Here is a 20,325-nt window from a genome sequence, read left to right as displayed (position 1 = left end):
GAAGATGGCAAAAATGCCCTAGCCCCATGTGAGCAGCCTCCAGTGGGGCCCACAGCTGGTACAGCACCTCGGAGAATGAGCTGATCAGTGCCATGGTCTGGAGCTCAGCGTGCGTGTGCAGACACATGCACCTTGCTGGGAAGGCACTAACAGAGGGTAAGAACAGGTATATGCCAGCACTAGGCAGTTTCACACCCCAGAACTGCACAGTTCGCTCTCACGGATATTTTCCTATCCCTCCCTTCAGCTCTTACAGTCCTCTGCTTAACACTGGCAGCAATTGTGTCTGTGCAGGTAAATACCTTCAAAATAAAGAAAATCAACTGGTGCTTAGGAAATATATAGAAATGAAGTGGGGGAGTAAACTTTTTCAAACTCAAGTTAAAAATATAATTGATACGTTTAGTGTACGTGGACACCATAACTGCACATTACTTTTTTATCCCCGGTAAAAAATGGTCACAGCTGTATGAGAGGTCTTACCTCCCTTATATCACACGCACTTTCTGTAAATCAGTTTAGTTGGCCTCTTGCTGACCTCTTCACTGTATGTGTGCTTGTCTTGTTGGTCTGTGTCAAGCAATACCACAACACAGGTTGCACTAGATGAAAACCCTTGCAGTCAGCTGGACCTCAAGGTGATGAGTGGGTGCTCTGCAGTTATCCCACCTATTCCAGAACAAGATAACAGAGGGCAGGCTGAACTTCCGAAGAAAATGGCATGCTGATAACTGTTACCACTGGTAAACAACTATAGCCCTTCTTGTCTGATGCTCAGCAATTTAGATTCCATGGTAATCTGAGTTCTTAAAGATGTTCCAGGTTTTTCTCCTTCCAAAGCTTCCTTTCCTGCTTCTGAGGAATGGGAGGAGGTTCTGTGTTTTTCTTGGTACTTCCTACGTTTCCTTTGTGATTTGGCTGCTTCTGTTTTGTCATTTTGATGACTGCCTCTTGCGTGTGCTGAAATCGGAGCCAGGGAAGCAGGCAAGCAGCGCTCCTCGTTGCACCCCCCTGTGTTGCAGGCTGCAAGGAAATCTCTTTTGTGTTTCATTTGTATCTTTACAAAATGTCACCAAAGAATCTTTTCAAAAGTTAGTGCTACAAACCGCATTTCTGAAGGGCATGACACAGGTAATATTCTCTGGAGCTCTGAGCTGGTTCATACATGATAGAGCTGATAAGCATCCATGGGTAAGGCATGAGAACCAGGAGTAACTTAATTTTATCAGATGAAATGATAACTTAATTCTGGAGGGGGTGTGTGTGTGTGGAAAAAGGGTTCATTCTTAACCAGAGAATGAGCATTCAGAAAAGGGAAAACAAGTCATTACCCAAGCTCCAGGATTTATTTCTTTTCAGTCTTGTTTGACAAGTAAAATGTAATAAAATGGAAAAACCAAGGAGGCTGCAAATAATGAGGTAGCTACTGACTAATGCAATACAAAACATTAAATGGAATAACAGGAGCAACTGCAGCAACACTTCCTCTAGCAATCTAATATTGAGTCTGTTTCTTCTGGCATGATTTTGGCCTGGCACATGAAATGGCTGCTGCCAGTGAGCAATGGAGATTGAAGCCTCTACCGTGGAGAATAGAGATGTACAAGGAAGGATTCATCCCTTGACAGATGCATGTTTAGCTACTTACATACCAGTGATGGAGGCTCCAGCAAACTTCCTAAGTGAGGCACTTCTATGTTCGTAACTATCCTTAGCAAAACAAAATTTTGCGCAGGATCTAAACTGTAAGTTTTTTGCTGAGATGTAAGCCCCTTCTCCTATCCTAGGCAAACAGGAAAATGAATGTATTGTCTCTTTCTCATAACAAATGGCTTTAAGGGATTCATATTAGTCTTCACCCTACACCCAATCTAAAAACTACAGCACAGTGAGACTGTAAAGATGGCATCTTCTTGCTGGATCCAGTCTGTTTATAATCTGATCTGCTAACTTAAGTAAAAGAGATGCTACCCTGTGCAGTCCTGTTTTCCTGTGAGAATAAAATAGGTGAGAAAGTGAGAACAATTCCCCCTTCTTCTCCGTTCATAAAGCAGTATCTCCTAAATGGTGAACCTTTGTTCATGCTGCTGATGCACAAGGCTGAAAAATAGCTTTCATCCCTAGGCTGCCTCATGGGGAGTGTGCGTGGGTTTTTTCATAAACCTTTGCATATAATCTTGTGGTGTGCTGTCATGATAGAGGCAGGTTCCCTTAATGCCATGAAGATTTTCTCTCTGGAGTATAAGTGCACCCTGGAAGAACTGGGAGGCAGCTAGGGCTTTTGCATATTTTCTCCTAGTGCAGATGTTCTTGTTTCTGTTGTTTTCTGTTTTGCAAATTACTCATTGTACAGTGGTCTAATAAAGTCACGACTCGGATTTACCAACTGGCAAAATTGTTAAATAAGCACAAATATTGTGCATCAGCTTAATCTAAAAATCTTGTTTCAGTCAATGGAAGCTTTTCATCAGTTTTGTAGAATTTCTGTTTTTAGTTGTCCTACTATCACAAAATACCCCTCAATACTAAAATATTATAAGCACATGCTGCAAAACTACTGATCATGGAAGAAAGATGAATATTTAATCTTTAGTGGGAGATATACCAGAACCTAGGATTAGCTTGCTAGCCTATGGATTACTGTAATGTCAGAAAAATTGCTGTTAACTTCCATGTTTGTTGTGTATCTTTTCAACTTCATGAGCAGAGTTGAATCTTTCTGTTGAGGTTTTTAATCTGACTGATAAGATTGGGCTTAAAAAAATGGCTTCTGTACACTATAATATCTCTGCTTGTGTATAATATTAAGGAGTGTTATACCTGATAAAGCAGAGAACATCCACAGCTACTGGAGGAGAGAGGGAAGGGAGCTCTTAACTTGGCTCTGCAAGAACAAGGTAGTGTTTTATTGACTAATGCAGCACGAAGTGAACTTGAGCGGTGGGGAATGACATGACCACCACAGTAACTGCATGGTGTGAGTGGGCTTTTGTCTTGAATGGTATCATAGTAACTGACAATAGAGCAGGTAGGAGGAGAAGCCACAAAAAAAGGCCCTTTTATTTATGACAACAAAAGGAATAAATATAATCTTGGTCCATAATTGGTGCCAAAAGGCAGGCTAAAATCTGTTGTGATGAGGATTTATTTTGTTTTATTAGAGAAACACCATATTTAAGGCTACGAGACATTAATTTTAGTAGTGTCTGAGAGCTAAAACTCTTGGTATATATGCGTGTGAGTACTGGAGGATGGCAAAACACTATCTGCAGCTCAGTGTTCAGGCCATAATAATGGCTGTGTTTTATAGGGGCTATTTTAATTCCCTTTTGATGTTTAAAAAAAATACATTAAAGGCAATATAAAAATCTCTTGTGAGATACAAAGGCCGCACATTACCTCTTCACTGCACAGTAAGGCATAAAATGTGCCATTTTTCAACTTTTTAATGTGTAAAATCTCAACTGCTTCATCCATATGTTGTGTAGCAGGAGAAAAAATAAAATAAAAATTAATTATTCCAGGTTTTCTTTAGCTATTTCATACAACTAAAATTGATACTTCTGGCAGGCTTTAAAAAAATCGTATGTGGGAACTATGCAATATTCTTGTTAGAATCTGTAGTACATAGAAAAAAACAAAATAATATCAAGGCTAGCATTTTTGTTTATAGCCAAATACTCAATTAAAAGGCCCACAGTGGCCTGAAGAATGTTTCTCTCCTCCAGTTTCTCTCACAGGTCCTCAGTCTCGCGCAGCACTGTCATTTCCTGAGGTGCCACGGAGTCCTATAGCCTAGGAAACCTTTTTGTAAGTTTTGTCTCTGTATTACTATTTCAAGGACGATATTTGTATTTCAAGACAGTCAAGGTAAGTGTCCCTTTCCTAACAAAGGTATCTAAGCATAACGTGATCTCTTCTTTACCTCCATATACGGTTTTTAGTTTGTCTTGCGCGTACTGCCTCACATTTATCATGTTGCTAATAGGGCTTAATTTATCTTTGCTGGATTTTCTCACATTGCCCTATTTTTACTTGAATAGGAATTTTGCATGGGCCAACAAAGGAAAACTTACATATAAAGGAAAACCTTTAAGTCAAAACCAATAAAGGTAGCCTAGAAAAAGGAATATAAACATGCACTTTAGAAGAAAAATTACCAACAAAGGAACACAAGGACCTACTGATTTTTAAGAAGTTTTTATGTGCTTAGCTTAAGCAAAACTAGAGGAAGTCAAGATACTTGCAATAAAATTTTCTTGCAGTCACATTTCTTTTGAAAATACGATAAAGTGATCAATCACAGAAATCATGCCACTCTTCAAAATGAGAGCCTACCTGTGAATTCAGAAGCTATACATTGGAGGCAACTCCATTACACTGGTGGAGTTTCACCAGCATGAAATAAATCAGATTAATTGAGCTTGGTGGATAACTTTACCTTAAATTTTAATGACTTGAAACTAGTTTGCTTGAGCACTTCTTATTTCTGTTGAGAAATGCAGCTGCTTTTGTCTACATATGAAAAAACTATTTCCATCTGGACAACCAGTTGCACAGAATGTTTTAGTTACCTGGGACATTCACTCTATATGTCTAAGTAAATACTCTAAACAGTGTTTCCAAAGCAGGATTTTGAGATCTGTTTTACAGGCTGTTGTGTATGAGAATTATAATGCAATTTACTTGACAATATAACTTTCTGTAGCTATATGTGCCACAGACGCATGATTTTAAACAGCAATGATGACATTAATCTTAATCTTTGTGATGTTTTGATAGGCATGATTACACACAACTGGTGCTTTTCATCCACTTTCTCCATGTCTTTGAGCTGTAATTGCTTATACAGAATGCGAGGCATTGGTGAAAGTAGTGTGGTGGGTCTATCAATTATCATAAATGAAAATTTACCTTTAGACCATCAGGTGATGCTAGTGTAATTTCAGCTACTAAAAAAATGCTAGAGGATGCTAGTGCATGTGGCCTTTTCCAAACTAAGCTTTTGTATCTAGTTTTCCAATCAGCATGCACAGCAAAATCAAGCTTGATGCATTGAATTACACAAGGAGAAGCCATTTTATTTAACATACTGTTCTGTGCAGTAAGCAGCTCTAGTGTGAATGGGCCGTGGGGGAAGTCTGGACAGTTCAGGACTACAGCTTTTGCAAGGTCATCTTCTCCTGACTCAACCTTTAAGAATATGATTTAAAAGCTTTCTGACTTTCCTCAGCAAATGCCCTTTGGCAGGATTAAACTGCACCGCTGCCAATGCAGCTCAATACCAAGCATGTTAATGAGGTGTCTTGGCCTTTTTATTAATTCTACAAGCAGGGTAGTCCATTCAGCAGTGACTGAGAAAGTTTAATCAAATAATCTCATTGTTCCAAATTTATCACCACAATAAAAGAATCTACTAAAGAAATACAAGATGAAGGAACTAATTTTTTAATGCTATATCATTTTATACTACGAAGCAGTGCAGCCTTGAGGGTCACAGTAGCACCAACATCTGTCCCTATGTGGGTATACAGTATGTAGGGGTGTTGCTGTCTACAGGAGGGACCTGCATAGCACCTCTGCAAATTATCTGCTCATGGTTCTTACTGTTACTCTCACTAAAAATTTATACTGTTAATGGATTTTTTTTTAACGAAGTCTTTTCACTTCAAAAAAACAGCTGGAAAAAAGTGCAGTGAGATACTGTCTTTATGATATGATGAAATATATACATTGTAGGTGACAAAAAGCTGAAGAGAGGACACCTTTTTGTATATTGTGGGGAGAAGGGGGGTCTGGGTGGTGTAGCAGAATATTTATAGTAGCTTCTGAAATTATTTCCAGAAGATCTGGAAAAATAAGTATGGTTAACTTAAATAGGGTTCAAAATGCACGCATGGAAGTAAGTGGCTATGCCCCACACTATAGAACCATATGGCAAAAGTGTAATGTTCCTTGATCTTCTATGCTCCCAGATCAAAAAATTCAGCTGTGGGATTTTTAATGTTTCAGACACATGAGCGGCTTCAAACAGCTGCCATTAATTTTTATACAGTAAAAAATTGCCTGTCAAATCAGTCTCCAAGTGTTCCTTTCTCTTCAGAAATCTCTCCTGCTGAGAAAGCTGCACAGTCCAAGGCTAGTGACACATTTTCTGCATCAAAAAAATGTCAACTTTAAAAACCACCTTCAATATTAGAAAAACAAAAGTTCATCTGAAAGGTGAGAATTATCAGATATTTCTTGGGGCTAGCACATCTTCCAGATAAGTAACTTCAAGCATAATGTGAATGTTGTGCTGTAATTCACTAAAGCAACTGCCTTCCCTGAGCACAAATCCATTAAAAGTTTTCTTTCAAGTTCTCTCCAGAGTCCTTCATTCCCTTCCCTATATTTTTGTTGCTATTGCTTCCCCCTCCCATGGTTTTTCATGGGCTAGCCAGGGTAGACAGCTGTTGCTATGACTTTCCCCTGTTCCTTGTTCCCTGGTTGTTTAGCTCGCCTCTCAGCCAAACTCATGTGAAGGACAAACTAGGAACAATACAGAGATAAATACAGAAAACTTGCAAGACCAGTAGCTAGTCTTTCCTTAACCTCTGTTTTGTAGCCCATTATTTCTGGTACAAATTACTTGAAATGGCAGAACATGAAGGGATACCAAGGCTATGTAGAACACTGACTTTGAGATTCAAGCCTCTGGTATTTCTCAAAATATGGGGTGCTGAAGAGGTCTGCTGTTCTATATTTTCTGTCATTGACACCTCCTACAGTCCCTTTGGGGCCTCTTGCTGGAGGAAGGATATGTTACTATTTTTCTGCTCTTTGCATTTCAGTTTTTTATTTGAACTGGGAAGAGAGGCAATGGGAGGGTTCATACACGACCAAGACATGATGAGATGTCCTAAACTTTTTCTGCACTTCTCTAGCAATGGATAGCAAAACAATAAATAGGCCTATTTTCAATTCCAAATATAAGGGACTTCTATTTTCCACTGTGTCTGGCAAAGAATAAACTGAACAGTTTATATCCAACCACTTCAAAGTAGCAAATTAAAATCAGCTTTCTATAAAGCAGCGTACTTCCCAGGAACTGGGACACTGACTCTGTATGTCCCTTCCTGACTACAACAGGCAGCTACATCATAATTTCCACAGCTTTCCAGTTGCTTTCAGCAAGAAGTCATGTCAGAAATTCTGATGCTTGTTTAGTTTTGCCTGTGCATTGCAGGGGTCTTGGAACAATGTGAGAGCTCAGGTGAAGAATGTGCTGCAACTTGTCTTAAATTCATTTGACTGTGCTCTCAAGCACAGTCTCTGTCTCTCTACTTGAGAGACCAAGTGTGAGTCTGCTGAAGGTGGTTAGGCTGACTTTTTGCTTATTACTCAGTCTTGCATTTGGCCATTCTCTGCCTGCTCTATCAGTCTTTCTTGGTTCTCTGGGTTTATATAAACCATTTAAAGGTGGTACTAAATATTTTAAAACACAAATGCAAGCAAAGATTATCCAGGATAGACTAAAAAGTTTCCAGCTATGTGGTAAGATTTTTGTTGTTGTTGCTGATTCAAAATACCTTGTGCGTGAAATAAATAGATTATGTTCAAAGTTGCCCTCCTATTCAGTCTGAATAGCATACTGAAATTAGTCCCACTGATTGAGCTGGAGCCGCTTTGGATATACAGTAGCAATATATTCCTGTGGATGTCAAATTTGACCCCAGCTAGAGAAAATTAATAGTTTTGCCATACATTGCCATTAATAGCAATATATTCCTGTGGATGTCAAATTTGACCCCAGCTAGAGAAAATTAATAGTTTTGCCATACAAGCATTTCCATATATTATATAGGACTTTTATCATGTATTTCTGTCTAACTCAAAAACTCTTGGGGTGGGAATATCTGATTAATGACTCACATATATACCTTCAGTGCTAAGCATAAAAATACTAAGAAGCAGAAACATACATCAGCTCCAGAAGATTCAGTTAGAAGAGTACTTGCTGAAGGAACAAGGGTTGTCTTCTAAAGACTTGGTTCCTAAGCGTGATTTTTATGAACTGGAGAAGACGGAACATGTCAGCTTCATGCTGTAGTTTCTGCAGCTGTGATTATTTTTTTACCCAATGAAATATTTTTGCTATCTTATTCTACTACTGTCACTGTATCCTTTAAATGTAAAACTCTTTGGGGGGGGGGGGGGTAGAAATAAAAAAATTCACTTACCTTCCTCATGAAATGAGTAGTATTTTGATAAGTGTAAATTTCCATCCCAAAGAACCTTTTGGCAAGCTAGTATTGATGGGAGGTAAAAATAAATACAGTTTAAATTATATTTTCTTCTGACGTGGCACCATGTTGTAGACAACATAATGCTATTATATCTTAATAGCTGTGCCTTTTAAGAGCTGACTATCAGTCAGCATATAATTTCATGTTGGCTGGAAAAACATAAAAAGGTGTATCTAACAGGACGGGAGAACTCACCACACTCTGGAATAAGTACTAATTGTTCCCTTGCTATAGGGCTCTGCCATTTTAAAAAATACACCATTTCCTAACTATTCTGTGTTTGGATGATTGTAGGTGTTTTATGAAAGTAATGCACTAGCAAGATGTTCAGAAAAGCTGTTTATAATGGCTCCAGCTTGGTGTTGTGTACCATGCTAGGTGGCTCAAACCTAAACTCAGTCAAATCCTGCTCCATTTTGTCCACTATTCCTTAAATAGGTATACACTATAGGTTTAGCAAATGTTTTCTTTTTAACTTGTTTCTTACTCTTGGTAGCGTTGCTAGTATACTACAATATTTTCTCTCCTCATATTAAAAATCTTCAGTAGTTCCATAAATCTAGAAATTCCAAATCACGTGGGATCCCATATTTTATCTTTTAATGTCCAACGCCATATTGTAATGTTTCAGTTTTAGCTACAATGCTTAAACATAATTAAAACAATATACAAAAGAATTTTTACTTGCATGTCTCCAGCAGCTGCTAGTTTTTAAGAAACATCACTAACAGCAAGGTTTGATAAGATCCTAAGAGCTAGCTATGTTGATGTTACCTCTTACTACACTTTTGAATTGCCATCTCTATTAAACATTTCAGTGAACTTCAAAATTTTCACTCCCATGCATTTTTTTTTCCTCTCTTGCAAGATGCATGTTCACTTCAAGGTTGTCAGCACTGCCACCCAAGCTGTCCAAAGTCACTTGCCTGCATGACAGGAGAAAGTATTAACACCCATCCGTCATTTCATTTACACCTTGAAATGGCAGCAGCTGGGGAAGAATAAAACAGCAGAAAACCAATCTATTGGACAGGGGAATGAGATGTTTCTGGCATATTAAAGTGGAGACGTGTGTAATAAGGCCTCCAACTCCCATGGCTGCTCTCTTGGGGCTACAGAAAATGGGTAGCTAAATACTTCAGTGATGGAGGCAAAATATCTAGTAGGGCTGACCAAGCCTCTGCTAGTCTGCACCAGCCCATGCTGAGAGGTAGGTGAGTACTCACCAGGTGTCACTGCTTGGCTGGTCAACAATGTCACTTTCTTGGTTGTTGGAACCTTTGCTTGCCCAGAGACTCAGAACTTTATACTGTCTTCTCATACCAATGTGAACTAGTCCTGTACTGAGCACAGTCAGCCCAGCTGCCTTACATTTCTGGACCTGTATTGTTATTTTTAGTACACTTTGAGAATCTTGTACCTATAATAATGGAGGAATTTGACACTAGATACATGCAGTGTTACATGCAATTCTCAGATGAAATCCTATTCTTGTCCATCACTTAAAGCCAGAGAGAGCAGGGGCTCTGCATACAGAATGATGCCGGACTGCAGAGGCCTGACTGAAATGTTTAATCCCATTCATGCCTGTTGTTATCATTACTCCTGCCCTGAATGCCCCAAAGAGACTTAAATCAAGCCTGTAATCAGTATCGGTATATTTAGTGACCATTGTGTTTTCATCCTCTCATCTTAGTGGAAATCATGCTTCTGCATTGGTTTGTGTACCTTACAAGCAGCTCTGTTGCTCTGCAGGTACGCAGCGTCAAATGCCTGCACAGTTACTCTCTGCTTGCACTGCTGGACTACTGCTGTTCACCCGTATTAGATTTCGGAACTGACCTCCTCAGCAACGCTTTCACTTTCATAGGCTCACAATAAGGGTTGCATAGGAAATAAAATAAATTCAATGCATTGTTTAGTACATGTGTATCTAAGATGAAAATTAGTTTGGCTTTCATCTGCTGGAGATTTTTCTTTTTTTATTCTTTCTTTCTGATAATGGTGCAGTGATCCTGTAATGTTACCTTTGGTGATAGTGAAAGGTCGTATTTAACTGATACCAGCTCGCTTCCACATTCAATAGCTTGGCGTTTTAAAGTTCCAGGTAAACTGAGCTTGTGCAGGGGTGAAAGGGAACAATCTTTTCTCCTTGGATTTCATTTTTTTTTTTCCTATGAGACACGAATACACAAGAAGCTCTATAACTTCAACTACCTCTGCTTGCAGGTGATCAAATTTTGTCTGAGTATCTATTATCAGACTTTTATTTTTTTGTTTGTGAATAGGGTGTTTCCGTATGGTACACGTAAGAAGTCGGGTGTCGATGGTACGGGTTCAGCAGCGTTATGGGGAAAGCGGGAGGGTGCTCCTGTCAGATGGGGCCCACGGTCGCTTCAGGACGGTCGCAGCTAGGGACTGCTTGGGTCGTCACCCCCCCCCCCCCCCACGCCCCGTGTTCGTCCCAGTTTGGCCTAGGATTCCCGATCCCCTCAGGGCTGCGGCCGATCCCCTCAGGCGCGGGCGCCCTTTCTGCCGGGGAACCCAGCAACCGCCCCGCGGAAACCCGCTCCGCCCGCGCTGGCGGCGGGGGCACAGCCCACCCGTGCCCCGGCTCCCTCGCACCGCTCTTCCATCGCTCCTTCCTAACGGACGCCAGACGAGGAGACACCGCGACGAACGACGCAGCCCGCCCTCCCGGCGGCTCGGCTCCCTCCGCGCCGGGGCCGCGCCCCGGGCACCCGACCGGACCCGCCCCCCCGGCGGTACGAACGCAGCAGAGGAGCGAGCACCGGCCGCTGCCGGCCCGGGTGGGGAGCGGGTGGCCCCGCCCGGGGGAGGCGAGGCTGCCCTCGCCCCGCCCCACGGCCGCCCGCCAGGGGGCGAGCGGCAGGGGAGGTTGGCGGCGGCGGGGCCGCGGGGCTCCCCCTGCTGGCGGCCGGCGGCAACGCGCGGGGTGGGGGGCGCGGAGCGCGCCCTGCCCTGCCCTGCCCGGCCCGGCCCCCGCCGCCGGCTCTCCGCGCCTCGCAGGCGGCAGTGGCGGTCGGTCCGTCCGTCTCTCTCTCTGCCTGCTCCTCCCGCCGGGGGCCAGCGCCAGCCCCAGCCCGGAGACCCTCTGCCGCGGGGGGCCGCCGCATCCCCGCTCCCTCTGCTCCTTCCTTCCCGCCTCTTACCCGGCCGGTGAGCGCCGCCGGCTCGCCCCGCCGTGAAGTCTGGGCGCCCCTCAGCCATCGCTGCTGCTCCCCATGGGGATCCGGGAGTTCCCCAACGGCTCCGCGCGGGGCAAAGCTGCCACCCTGTGAGTACCGCTGCGGGGCCGGGCCGGGCCGGGCCGGGCGGGCTGGGAGGGACGGGGACACCCCACCCCACGCCACCCCACCCCACCTCACCTCAGCCGGCGCCGCCGCCCGCCCCCGGGGGGCCGCTCCGGTGGAGAGCGGCGAGGAAAGTTTGCGGCGCCGCTGCCGCGGGCGGCGGGCCCGCTCACCTGCCGGCGGAGGTCCCGCCGCCCGCCGCCAACTTCGCCTCGGGGCGGCGGAGGGCGGCGGCCCCGGCGGCGGCGCTGCACAGCCCGCGGTGTCGTGTCTCCGTCCGTCCGTCCGTCCCTCCGCCGCCCCGCTGACGCCCCTCTCCCGGCCCCCAGCGGCATGCGGCGCTCCCCCGATGTCAGCCCCCGGCGGCTGTCCGACATCAGCCCGCAGCTGCGGCAGCTGAAGTACCTGGTGGTGGACGAGGCCATCAAAGAGGACTTGAAGTGGTCCCGCTCCGTGGAGGACCTCACCAGCGCTTCCGTGGGGCTCACCTCCATCGAGGAGCGGATCCTCCGCATCACCGGCTACTACGGCTACCAGCCCTGGGCCGCCAGCTACAAACGTGAGTCCCCAGCACGGCTGGGCGCGGGGGGCTGCCGGGAGGGGGACGAGCGCCGGGGCTTTGCGTGGGGGCCACCGCGGCCCAGAGCCGGCCGATGAGTGTGGGCGCGGGGGGTCTGATCGCTTTGCTTGCCCCGTGGAAGCGGTCCCACTCTCCGCAAAGAATTCTGCGCCCGTGCTGCGTTAGTCCTTAGGCAGTTGCAGGCTCACCGGACCGTAGTGCTAAGAATCACGACAGCTAAATTCTGCTAAGAAAATAGGTCAAATATTTGTCTTAATGTTGCAGACACACTTAGTGATGCTGATTACCTTGTTTGTGGCGGCTCTGTAGAAGCCCAAGTGCATTCATGCACATACTGTTTTCACAAGGAATATGTTATCAGTGCATCTTTCTGTTGTTTTGGGGGTCTGTCAGATTTTCACAGCACTTGACCTGAATTCTTGTGCCTTTTCCTATGTCAAATGGAATTGCTTCTTCCATATGCCTGCACTTGAGTACGAAACTTTGCATGATATCAGCAAGAGAGACCTAGCTGTATTCTTCCACGTACGTGATTTTCAAAGGAAGTGACACCCTATTTCTTGGCCATCTTTCATCACCATGATGGCAATTGCATGAATTAACAAGTTCTAAGAATAATTTACCAATTAACTGAAGTCATAAAAATATTTTGGTTGTCTTAACGTCCTTCATAACATCACAGGGTTTTTGTTGTAAAAAGGATTCTGCTGTAACAGAAATCATTGCTTTGCTGGGAAGACTGGCTCTGACAAAGTGATTGTTTTCATGTTGCACTTTTCTAAGTATGAAGTGTAAACGTTCTGAAATGTTTACTCATGGATTATCTGTTTGGCAGTGTGCTTAACGATGGAAGAGAATGATACAAGAAAGTGTGGTACACAGTACTTGTTCAGTTTTTCTGTGAGGAAGAGCCACTCCTGATTGCCTGATTATAGGATTTATAAATATTCTAAGACTTCTTCTGCAAGAGCCTTATATTTTTCTTGATTGTGATTATGACAGCAATATGTGACATTTCCTACTTCACTGACAGGGAGTATGGGATTTCTCTAAGAGCAATTCCATTGCCTGGATTGGGACCATTCCTGAGAGTAAAGCTTATTCAGGTCAGTTTTCAGGATCAGATCATGTGCTGATGCCAGACTGAGTTGGATGTTAGTGCTTCAGTCTGACAGAGTGACTAATAGTCCAGCTGAAGTCGCACTGAGCTGCTATGGCTGAACCTTCTGAAATAATAAAGGTCATGCTGGCTCCTCAATTATAACCTATTTGTTGAAATTTATAACTGTGTCTGAAAAAGTTAATTGCAAGCCTAAGCCTGCTATTCTAGTTATATTTTCTCTCATAACTCATTCTGAATAACAAAATTACATACTTGAGTTGTAATGGTGGGGGATAAATATACAAAGTGTGTGAGTTTCATAAACGTATGTCTAAAAATAATAGGTTATGTGAAGTCGTTGCCAATTTTAAATCTGAGTTGCTAGGAATGTAGAAGAACATGCAGAAGACAAGACCCATCTCTCTAGCTGGTATAATATGGCATGGCTGAAACAGAGCAAGGGTTGATCTGCATCAGCTGAATACCTGACTGAACGCATGTAAGTGGGGTAGATCATTGAAAGTGGGAAGTCAACTTTGTCACAGCTACTTTGAAACCTCTTTGAATAGTCCTTCAAGCTGGGCTTATGCCCAGTTTGGGGATATGAACTTTCCTTGTCACCTTCCAGTTAGAAGGTTTAATTGGCCCAAGAACTGCGAACAACCAATTTTTATTAAATTCACATTGTACTGTGGGCACCTTTTGTCATCTTATTGCGCATGCTTGTAGACATTTAGGTGCTGTTGGCACTATAATTATGGAGTGCATTAATAATGGACCTGCTTTCTGGAAAATAAGTCCATAATCTGGTCTGATCTAGATTTGGTATCTCTCTCACAGTGACATTCTTTCTATTGTAACTAAATCACCTGTAGGGCCAGATCTGTTTTTTTCACACTGGAGTGTATTCCTCTCATACTTAATTTAGACTGTTTATATAAATATTTGTATGTGTGTATAAAATTGAGACATTCAGAAAGCTTTTGCTAGTTTTTTTAACAAAACTCTGTGAGGGGAAACTACCAGAGATCATCAGAGAGAGTGTTACCATGACCCCAAAACTAGCTTGGAGACTAGTTTTGTTGTGGTAAAAACCTGACCATTTAAAACATACTGGGATACCTCAATGTTGTGTACCAACTGCAGTATTTAATATATGTATAAATTAGATGGAAAGAAGGGAGGAAGAAGTAAAAATCTGCTGAAGACACAAACTGATATGGATTGGACAGACGAGAAAGGACTCGTCATTACTCTAGGGAGACCTGACCCAGCCAGGTGAATAGCCCAAACGTCAACAAATGACATTCAGTTATCCCAAACAGAAGCCTCTTGTTTCCTGAAAATGCCAAAATTCCTTGCAAAATTTCACATCATTACATCAGCTGGTGAGAGGGAGTAGTTTGGGACTGTACACAGCTCAGGGAAGACCTCTGCTGTTTGACTACACTTGCAAACCAGATTTTAGAAACTGAACGATGTACTTCTGTGTTATGATGCCTTCAGAGAATTTAGTGGTACGGCCTAGTGAAATACTGTGTAATATTGGTTATCTCCTCTCCAAAAAGATTACAAAAGGCTCTGAGATGAGTAAGGAGCTAGAGTACAGACAACCTATAAAAAGTCTCAAGAGTTTTGGCTGTTTACCTTACAGAGGTTGAAACAAAAGTATGGGAAGTACTGGTGCATATTGGTCAGGCAGATACAGAGTTTTTCTTCTTACTGTGTCATAAGAGCAAAACAGGTGGACAGTCAATGCAGCTGGAAAACCATCAATTAAAAACTGATAGAAAAAGAAATAATTTTTAAGAAAACACATAGTTTGTTCCTGAAGAATTCAAGGGCTTGTAATTGATAGCAGTGACAAGATCTAGAATTGTAATTAAGTTCAGAAAAATATTGGAGAGAATATTAAACTTCATTATTCAGAATTCAAATTAGACCCTCTTAGGCTGATACGGGCCACCTTCTTGAGGGTTTCTTGCGCTTTCCTCCATAGCATCTGCCCACCTTCAGAAAGAGGATAGGAGTGTGTCCTGATCCAATCTGGCAGTTCTTATTTTTCTGAAATTCTCACTATTGATTTTCAGGGTAACTAATTATGTGAATAACTGCTCTCCAGTCTAAATCAAATATTCATATTTGTCCCATGGGGACTCTTTGGCAGCATGTGATTTGATTTCTCAAATGCCAAGGCAGAGGGAAAGAAACACATGTAAGATGCAGTCAGATTGTAGAATCATACTCTGATGCAGCTACGTCAATAACAGAGCTCAATATTTGTGAAATCCTAGTTATCAACAAGAGGTATGTTAATTGACTTTTAGATTTTTTTAAATTACACATACGGATCAAAGAATTTAATTTAAAAAAAACAAAACACCACAAAAATCTGTAGATCCCAGTGACAGCCTTTTTGTTGTATGGAGATCAAACCATTGTTAGGGCTGTATTAGCAGTGCTGTTCTCTTCCATGAAGGTTAAGTAAATTACCATGATTTCTGCCTCTAAAAGCCTGTGACTTCAGTTTAAAAGCAGAGACACGTTTGGAGGTGAACAGCCGTATTTTAAGTTTCCATTTTGTGCTATTATCAGTAGGAATTAGGTTCCTAAATATTTTTAGAAGTATAGTCCCTAGGAGCTTTTCTGTACTTGAGAAATACAGTGTCACTAAACTCTTGAACTGTCTTACTGATCTGTATGGAAGACTTGTCTGTTTTAATTATTGTAGCAATTGGCGGGGTGCTTGTTTCCACCCGAAATGTGCGCAGCTAGCACCTTTGCCAAACATTCATTTTTCTCTACATTAACTAGGTCTATTTTGTGGTGATTCGATATCACAGTCTGTCATTATGTGATTAGTATTTTAAATACATTCATGTGGGCTTGAGCCAGCTATCTCTATTTTGCAATCTTTGCCTCTTCCTACAGATCACCTGCTTCTACTCCTTGTTTAAGATTAGGGTCTTTCTTCTAAAGCAGTGACTTTCAAACATCCTTAGCATGTGTTCCTAAATACAGACTCGTTAGAGGCAAATCAGGATTATATAGGTCCCTCCCTCCTTTTAGATGCCCAAGAGACCACCTGACCTCTTACTTTCATTCACTTACCTTCTTTGTGTGCTTACAGATGTTACTCTACATGCAGAAAGAATATTAAGAGAGTAGTATATACTTTTAACTCCTTGCAGTTCTATTTAGTAGGAATTGACCACAGTCTGTGGTTCATGGCTTGTGAACATACATTTCTATGACACTTTGACCTTGTGAATAATTCCAGGTTGTTCTAGTGACGTCTTTTAAGTGGCATGCTGTTGTTCAGGTGAAAGGGAAAGACTGTGTCCAGTAACTGTTCTCTGGCTCTGCTCCTCCCTGCTATTTTAAATATTAGTTTCTTATTTCTAATGTTTCTTCATAGTTATTTCAACAATACCAAAATAAACCATACAGTTTTAATGCCCATTAAAATAAAACCATACAGAATTTCAATGTAGTACTTATCCAGCATGTAGCACAGTAAGTCTTGACCTGGATTTTGGAATTTAAGTGCTGTCACCAATATAAGTAACATATTGGAACATATTGGCTTACAAATATCCCAAACATTGCTCAGAAAGCATAATTGTTTGTGTATGAAAATGCCCTGGTTGCTGAACTTCAATGGCCTTTGAAGGTAGTAGTTTAGTGTTGGTTTTAGCTAATGAAAAGTATGGGCATTGTACCCTTATAAATATTGGAGTATCAGTTATACAGCTAAAGATTAGTGGTTCCAGCTGATCCCCAATGTTCCTCCTTGTGATCTGCTTTTCATGTGCCATTGAATGCTGTAACTTTCACACTCACTAAAAGCAAATCCAGTGGGGATATGAATAAGGATAAAAATATTAATGCTTGAAATTTGTGCAAATACTGTTTTCACATAATTGCATCTGAGCAAGAATTTAACTTATTTTTTGAGGTGATATACAGGAATTTCCAGAAGTTCAAAGACAGAAGTTGAAGAGTATTGTTTTCTCTGGGGAAAGCTGTTTTCAGGCCAGCTGTAAGCAATTCATTTAAAACTGATTACTTGTTTTCCAATACATAAATACTGAATGTAATGCTCTTATAATGCAAGACTTGGTGGTATGGTTTGTGTTGCTGTTCCTGAGGTCAAATGATTATGTGAGAGTCTTGCTTCTCAGGTGAAAACATGGGGTAACATCTAGATGTCTTGCTCTGGGAGAAAAACTTGGATAGCTGCCCCAGGGTCAATCTATAGGTCAACCCCACCCCCCAGAATCTTAGAAGACAATTAAAAATATGTGCTTCATCTGTTGTTTTTTTTTTTTTTTTCCAAGCCAGGCTTATGGTGTCTGAGGCCAAATTAAATTTTTTTTTTTAATGCTTTTCATTGGCAATACTAACATAACTAATTGCTATGCTAGCCAGAAAAGCGAAGAAAACATGCTAACTCCTACAGGTGAAAGAAAGCAATGATAATGAATTGCATTGCAGATTTAAAAGTACTGTAGCATTGTTTCAGATGTCAGCTACAGCTGTCTGCTGCAAGCTAAACCTACATGTGGTTATACGCAAACCAGGGATATTACTGATTTATATCCATATGACAGCACACGCAAAAACTCCTAAAGCCATTTCCCCATATGTATAGTACTCATTGTAACTGAGAAGAACTGTCTCCAGAGACAGTCTCTTAAAATATTTCAGAGACCTAATCATAAGCCTGGAGTGGATGTCCCAGAATATTACAGGAGACGTTTCTCATTGGAAAGGGAACCCATTGGCCCCTGTGGGCTTTAACTCTTTGGGTGGTCTTGCAACTGAGAATGAGCATGAAATAGCACAGTCTGGCCATGGGAGACAGGGCAGAGGAGTGCAGGTGATGAATACTGAGCAGCTCCAAAGATACCACATGAATATTTAAAGAAAAAGGGAGATTGAAATATAGCCAGGCTTTCAGAAGTTTCATTTTCAAGACAATCCAATGGAGAAGAGACATGAGGGTTCTTTGGCTTTTGGCAGGTGGTAAGAAAAGTATTTTTTGGCCAATGCTAAGCAGAAAACTGGTTCCTGTTACAATATAGAGTTTCATTAATCACAAATTCTAAGTTTTAAATTGCTTGCTGTCAAGTCAAGCCAATTGTAATTTAAACTGGTTTACTAAGCATTTTGAATTGTTTAGTAAATATTTAGTAAATGGTAAATGTGAACGTTTAGTAACTTGTTTACTAAACAATTTTAATTGTGCAGTGTTAAGTAACCACCACTTTTAACTAGGTAGCTGGATAAATATTTTATATTTTGCATCTAGCTTTCACAGTGAAGAAACTAAAAATTACCACCTACAAAATGGCCCCTCTTTTTTTGTTTGTTTGCTGTTTAAACAAATTAATTGGTTGCTTTCAACTTATTTTTCAGTGCAGCTTTAATTACATGTCATCTACAGTATGCAATTAGGGGTCTGTTGGCTTCCAGCATTCATTTTATACCCTTAACAAATGTTGTTACTTTGGTAGAGTATACTACTGAAGTCTCCATCATGAAAACCTACTACTAAAGCTAGTTGTATGTCTTTGTAAAGTCAGGGCCCATGTTAGCAGTTTTGAAGAAGAGTGTTACCTGGCATTTGAGACTCTTTTCACTGGTGAACTGTATTTTTTTTTTTGAAACAGAAATGTCAATGTGTTCACTAATCAGTGTGTTGAATCCATAATAATGGATTGTTGCTAAAAACACAAACTACTCTGTATTGATATGGAATAATGAGGGAGCAAGCTAATTTGTTAAAAAAGAATTTGGACACTATTGAGAATTATGAACAAATGCTTATTTTTGGAACTATCTTTATTGGAGGCCCTTCCTTCATCAAGGTAAATTTCTGTAATAGTTCTGGAGTGTACTGTGTGGTGTATATGTGCAACTTAAATCAATTATTTGTTTAATAAAAGCAATTAATTGCATGAGATAATGGCTTTGGAATCTGGCTGCAAAGTCTGTTCTGGTCTACTGTAATATCAGATACTGTTGTGTAACTGTAGTGTTACTGAAACACAAAGCCACAAAAGAACAAATACTCTTGGACCCAGATGTTTGTCCCTCTTGAAATTGCTGAGTGCATCACCAGCGATGCTCATTAGCCTAATAGCTAATTTTACCGGATTCTGGCTCATGTCAGGGCTGTCTTCAAGGTGAGTTTTTGTGCCCTAATCTCTTTTTAATGTAATGAGGTGTTTCTGTTTCATATTCCTGGTGTAAATCTGAAGCTGCTGGTAATTGCTGCCATTTATTTGGGGTCACATAAGCCTCAGGATAAAGAGAGGGATGGAAAAATTACATAAAGGCAACTTTAGCCCCTTGGCAAAGTGCCCTTCTCTGGAGCATCTGAGGGTGTAGTTCTGTCCCTCTCTTTGTTTTGGAAGCTGAAGCCATAGGCTTTTCACTATTGCTAGTGAATGATGACTACTCTGAGAACAGTAATACGATGAGCATTTATGTTTGGAGAAAGAAATTTATCTGCAGATCATGGTTCCTGCCTAGGGAATAGCTAGCCTTCATGCAATGTATCTTGTTGTAGAACCTGCTTCCCTGAGCATTTTTGATTCTCTGATTATCTTCACTTGGCACATGTTATTTCATTCCTCAGCAAATCCATGGAAGAAAAAAGATGCCGTGATTGCGTGGAAGGTCATAGAGAAGTATTTGCTTTATGAACCACTCCATGAAATGTGCCATAGATAGGAGGGATGCAGGGGTGGTACTCCCTGATTTCATTTTCTTTAAACTTTGGCAAGCTTGTGCTGTACTCAGCTAGCTCCCCTTATAAAAAAGTGCATCCAAGGCATTTCAGACACCTCTGTTTTTCTCTGGAACTTGAAGGTCTCATGAGATTCTTTTTTGTACCAAATATGCCTTAATTTGCTTCCTGTCATTTTGTTTCCATATATCTGGCCAACTTAAGAATTGGGCTTTTTTCTGAGAAAAGCTGTTCCAGTATTGTAGGAATTTAGGTGGCCTAACATTTAGAAAAATAAGGATAAC

The 20,325-nt window shown here is 41.6% G+C and overlaps 1 protein-coding gene across 1 annotated transcript in view; it reads left to right on the top strand.

The window, feature by feature from the left end:
- The first annotated feature begins 11,254 nt into the window (after positions 1–11,254).
- SLC35F3 (solute carrier family 35 member F3) overlaps positions 11,255–20,325 on the top strand; it is a 188,226-nt gene continuing 179,155 nt past the window's right edge. The window contains exons 1-2 of the mRNA XM_052806478.1: positions 11,255–11,586; positions 11,932–12,161. Of these exons, the coding sequence (XP_052662438.1) occupies positions 11,534–11,586; positions 11,932–12,161 (283 nt within the window). The 5' untranslated portion in view covers positions 11,255–11,533. The remainder of the gene's footprint in view (positions 11,587–11,931; positions 12,162–20,325) is intronic.

The sequence above is a fragment of the Harpia harpyja genome, chromosome 13 (genome assembly GCF_026419915.1).
Source record: "Harpia harpyja isolate bHarHar1 chromosome 13, bHarHar1 primary haplotype, whole genome shotgun sequence".
Taxonomy (NCBI): Eukaryota; Metazoa; Chordata; class Aves; order Accipitriformes; family Accipitridae; genus Harpia; species Harpia harpyja.
This window is presented reverse-complemented; position numbering and strand designations above follow the sequence as displayed.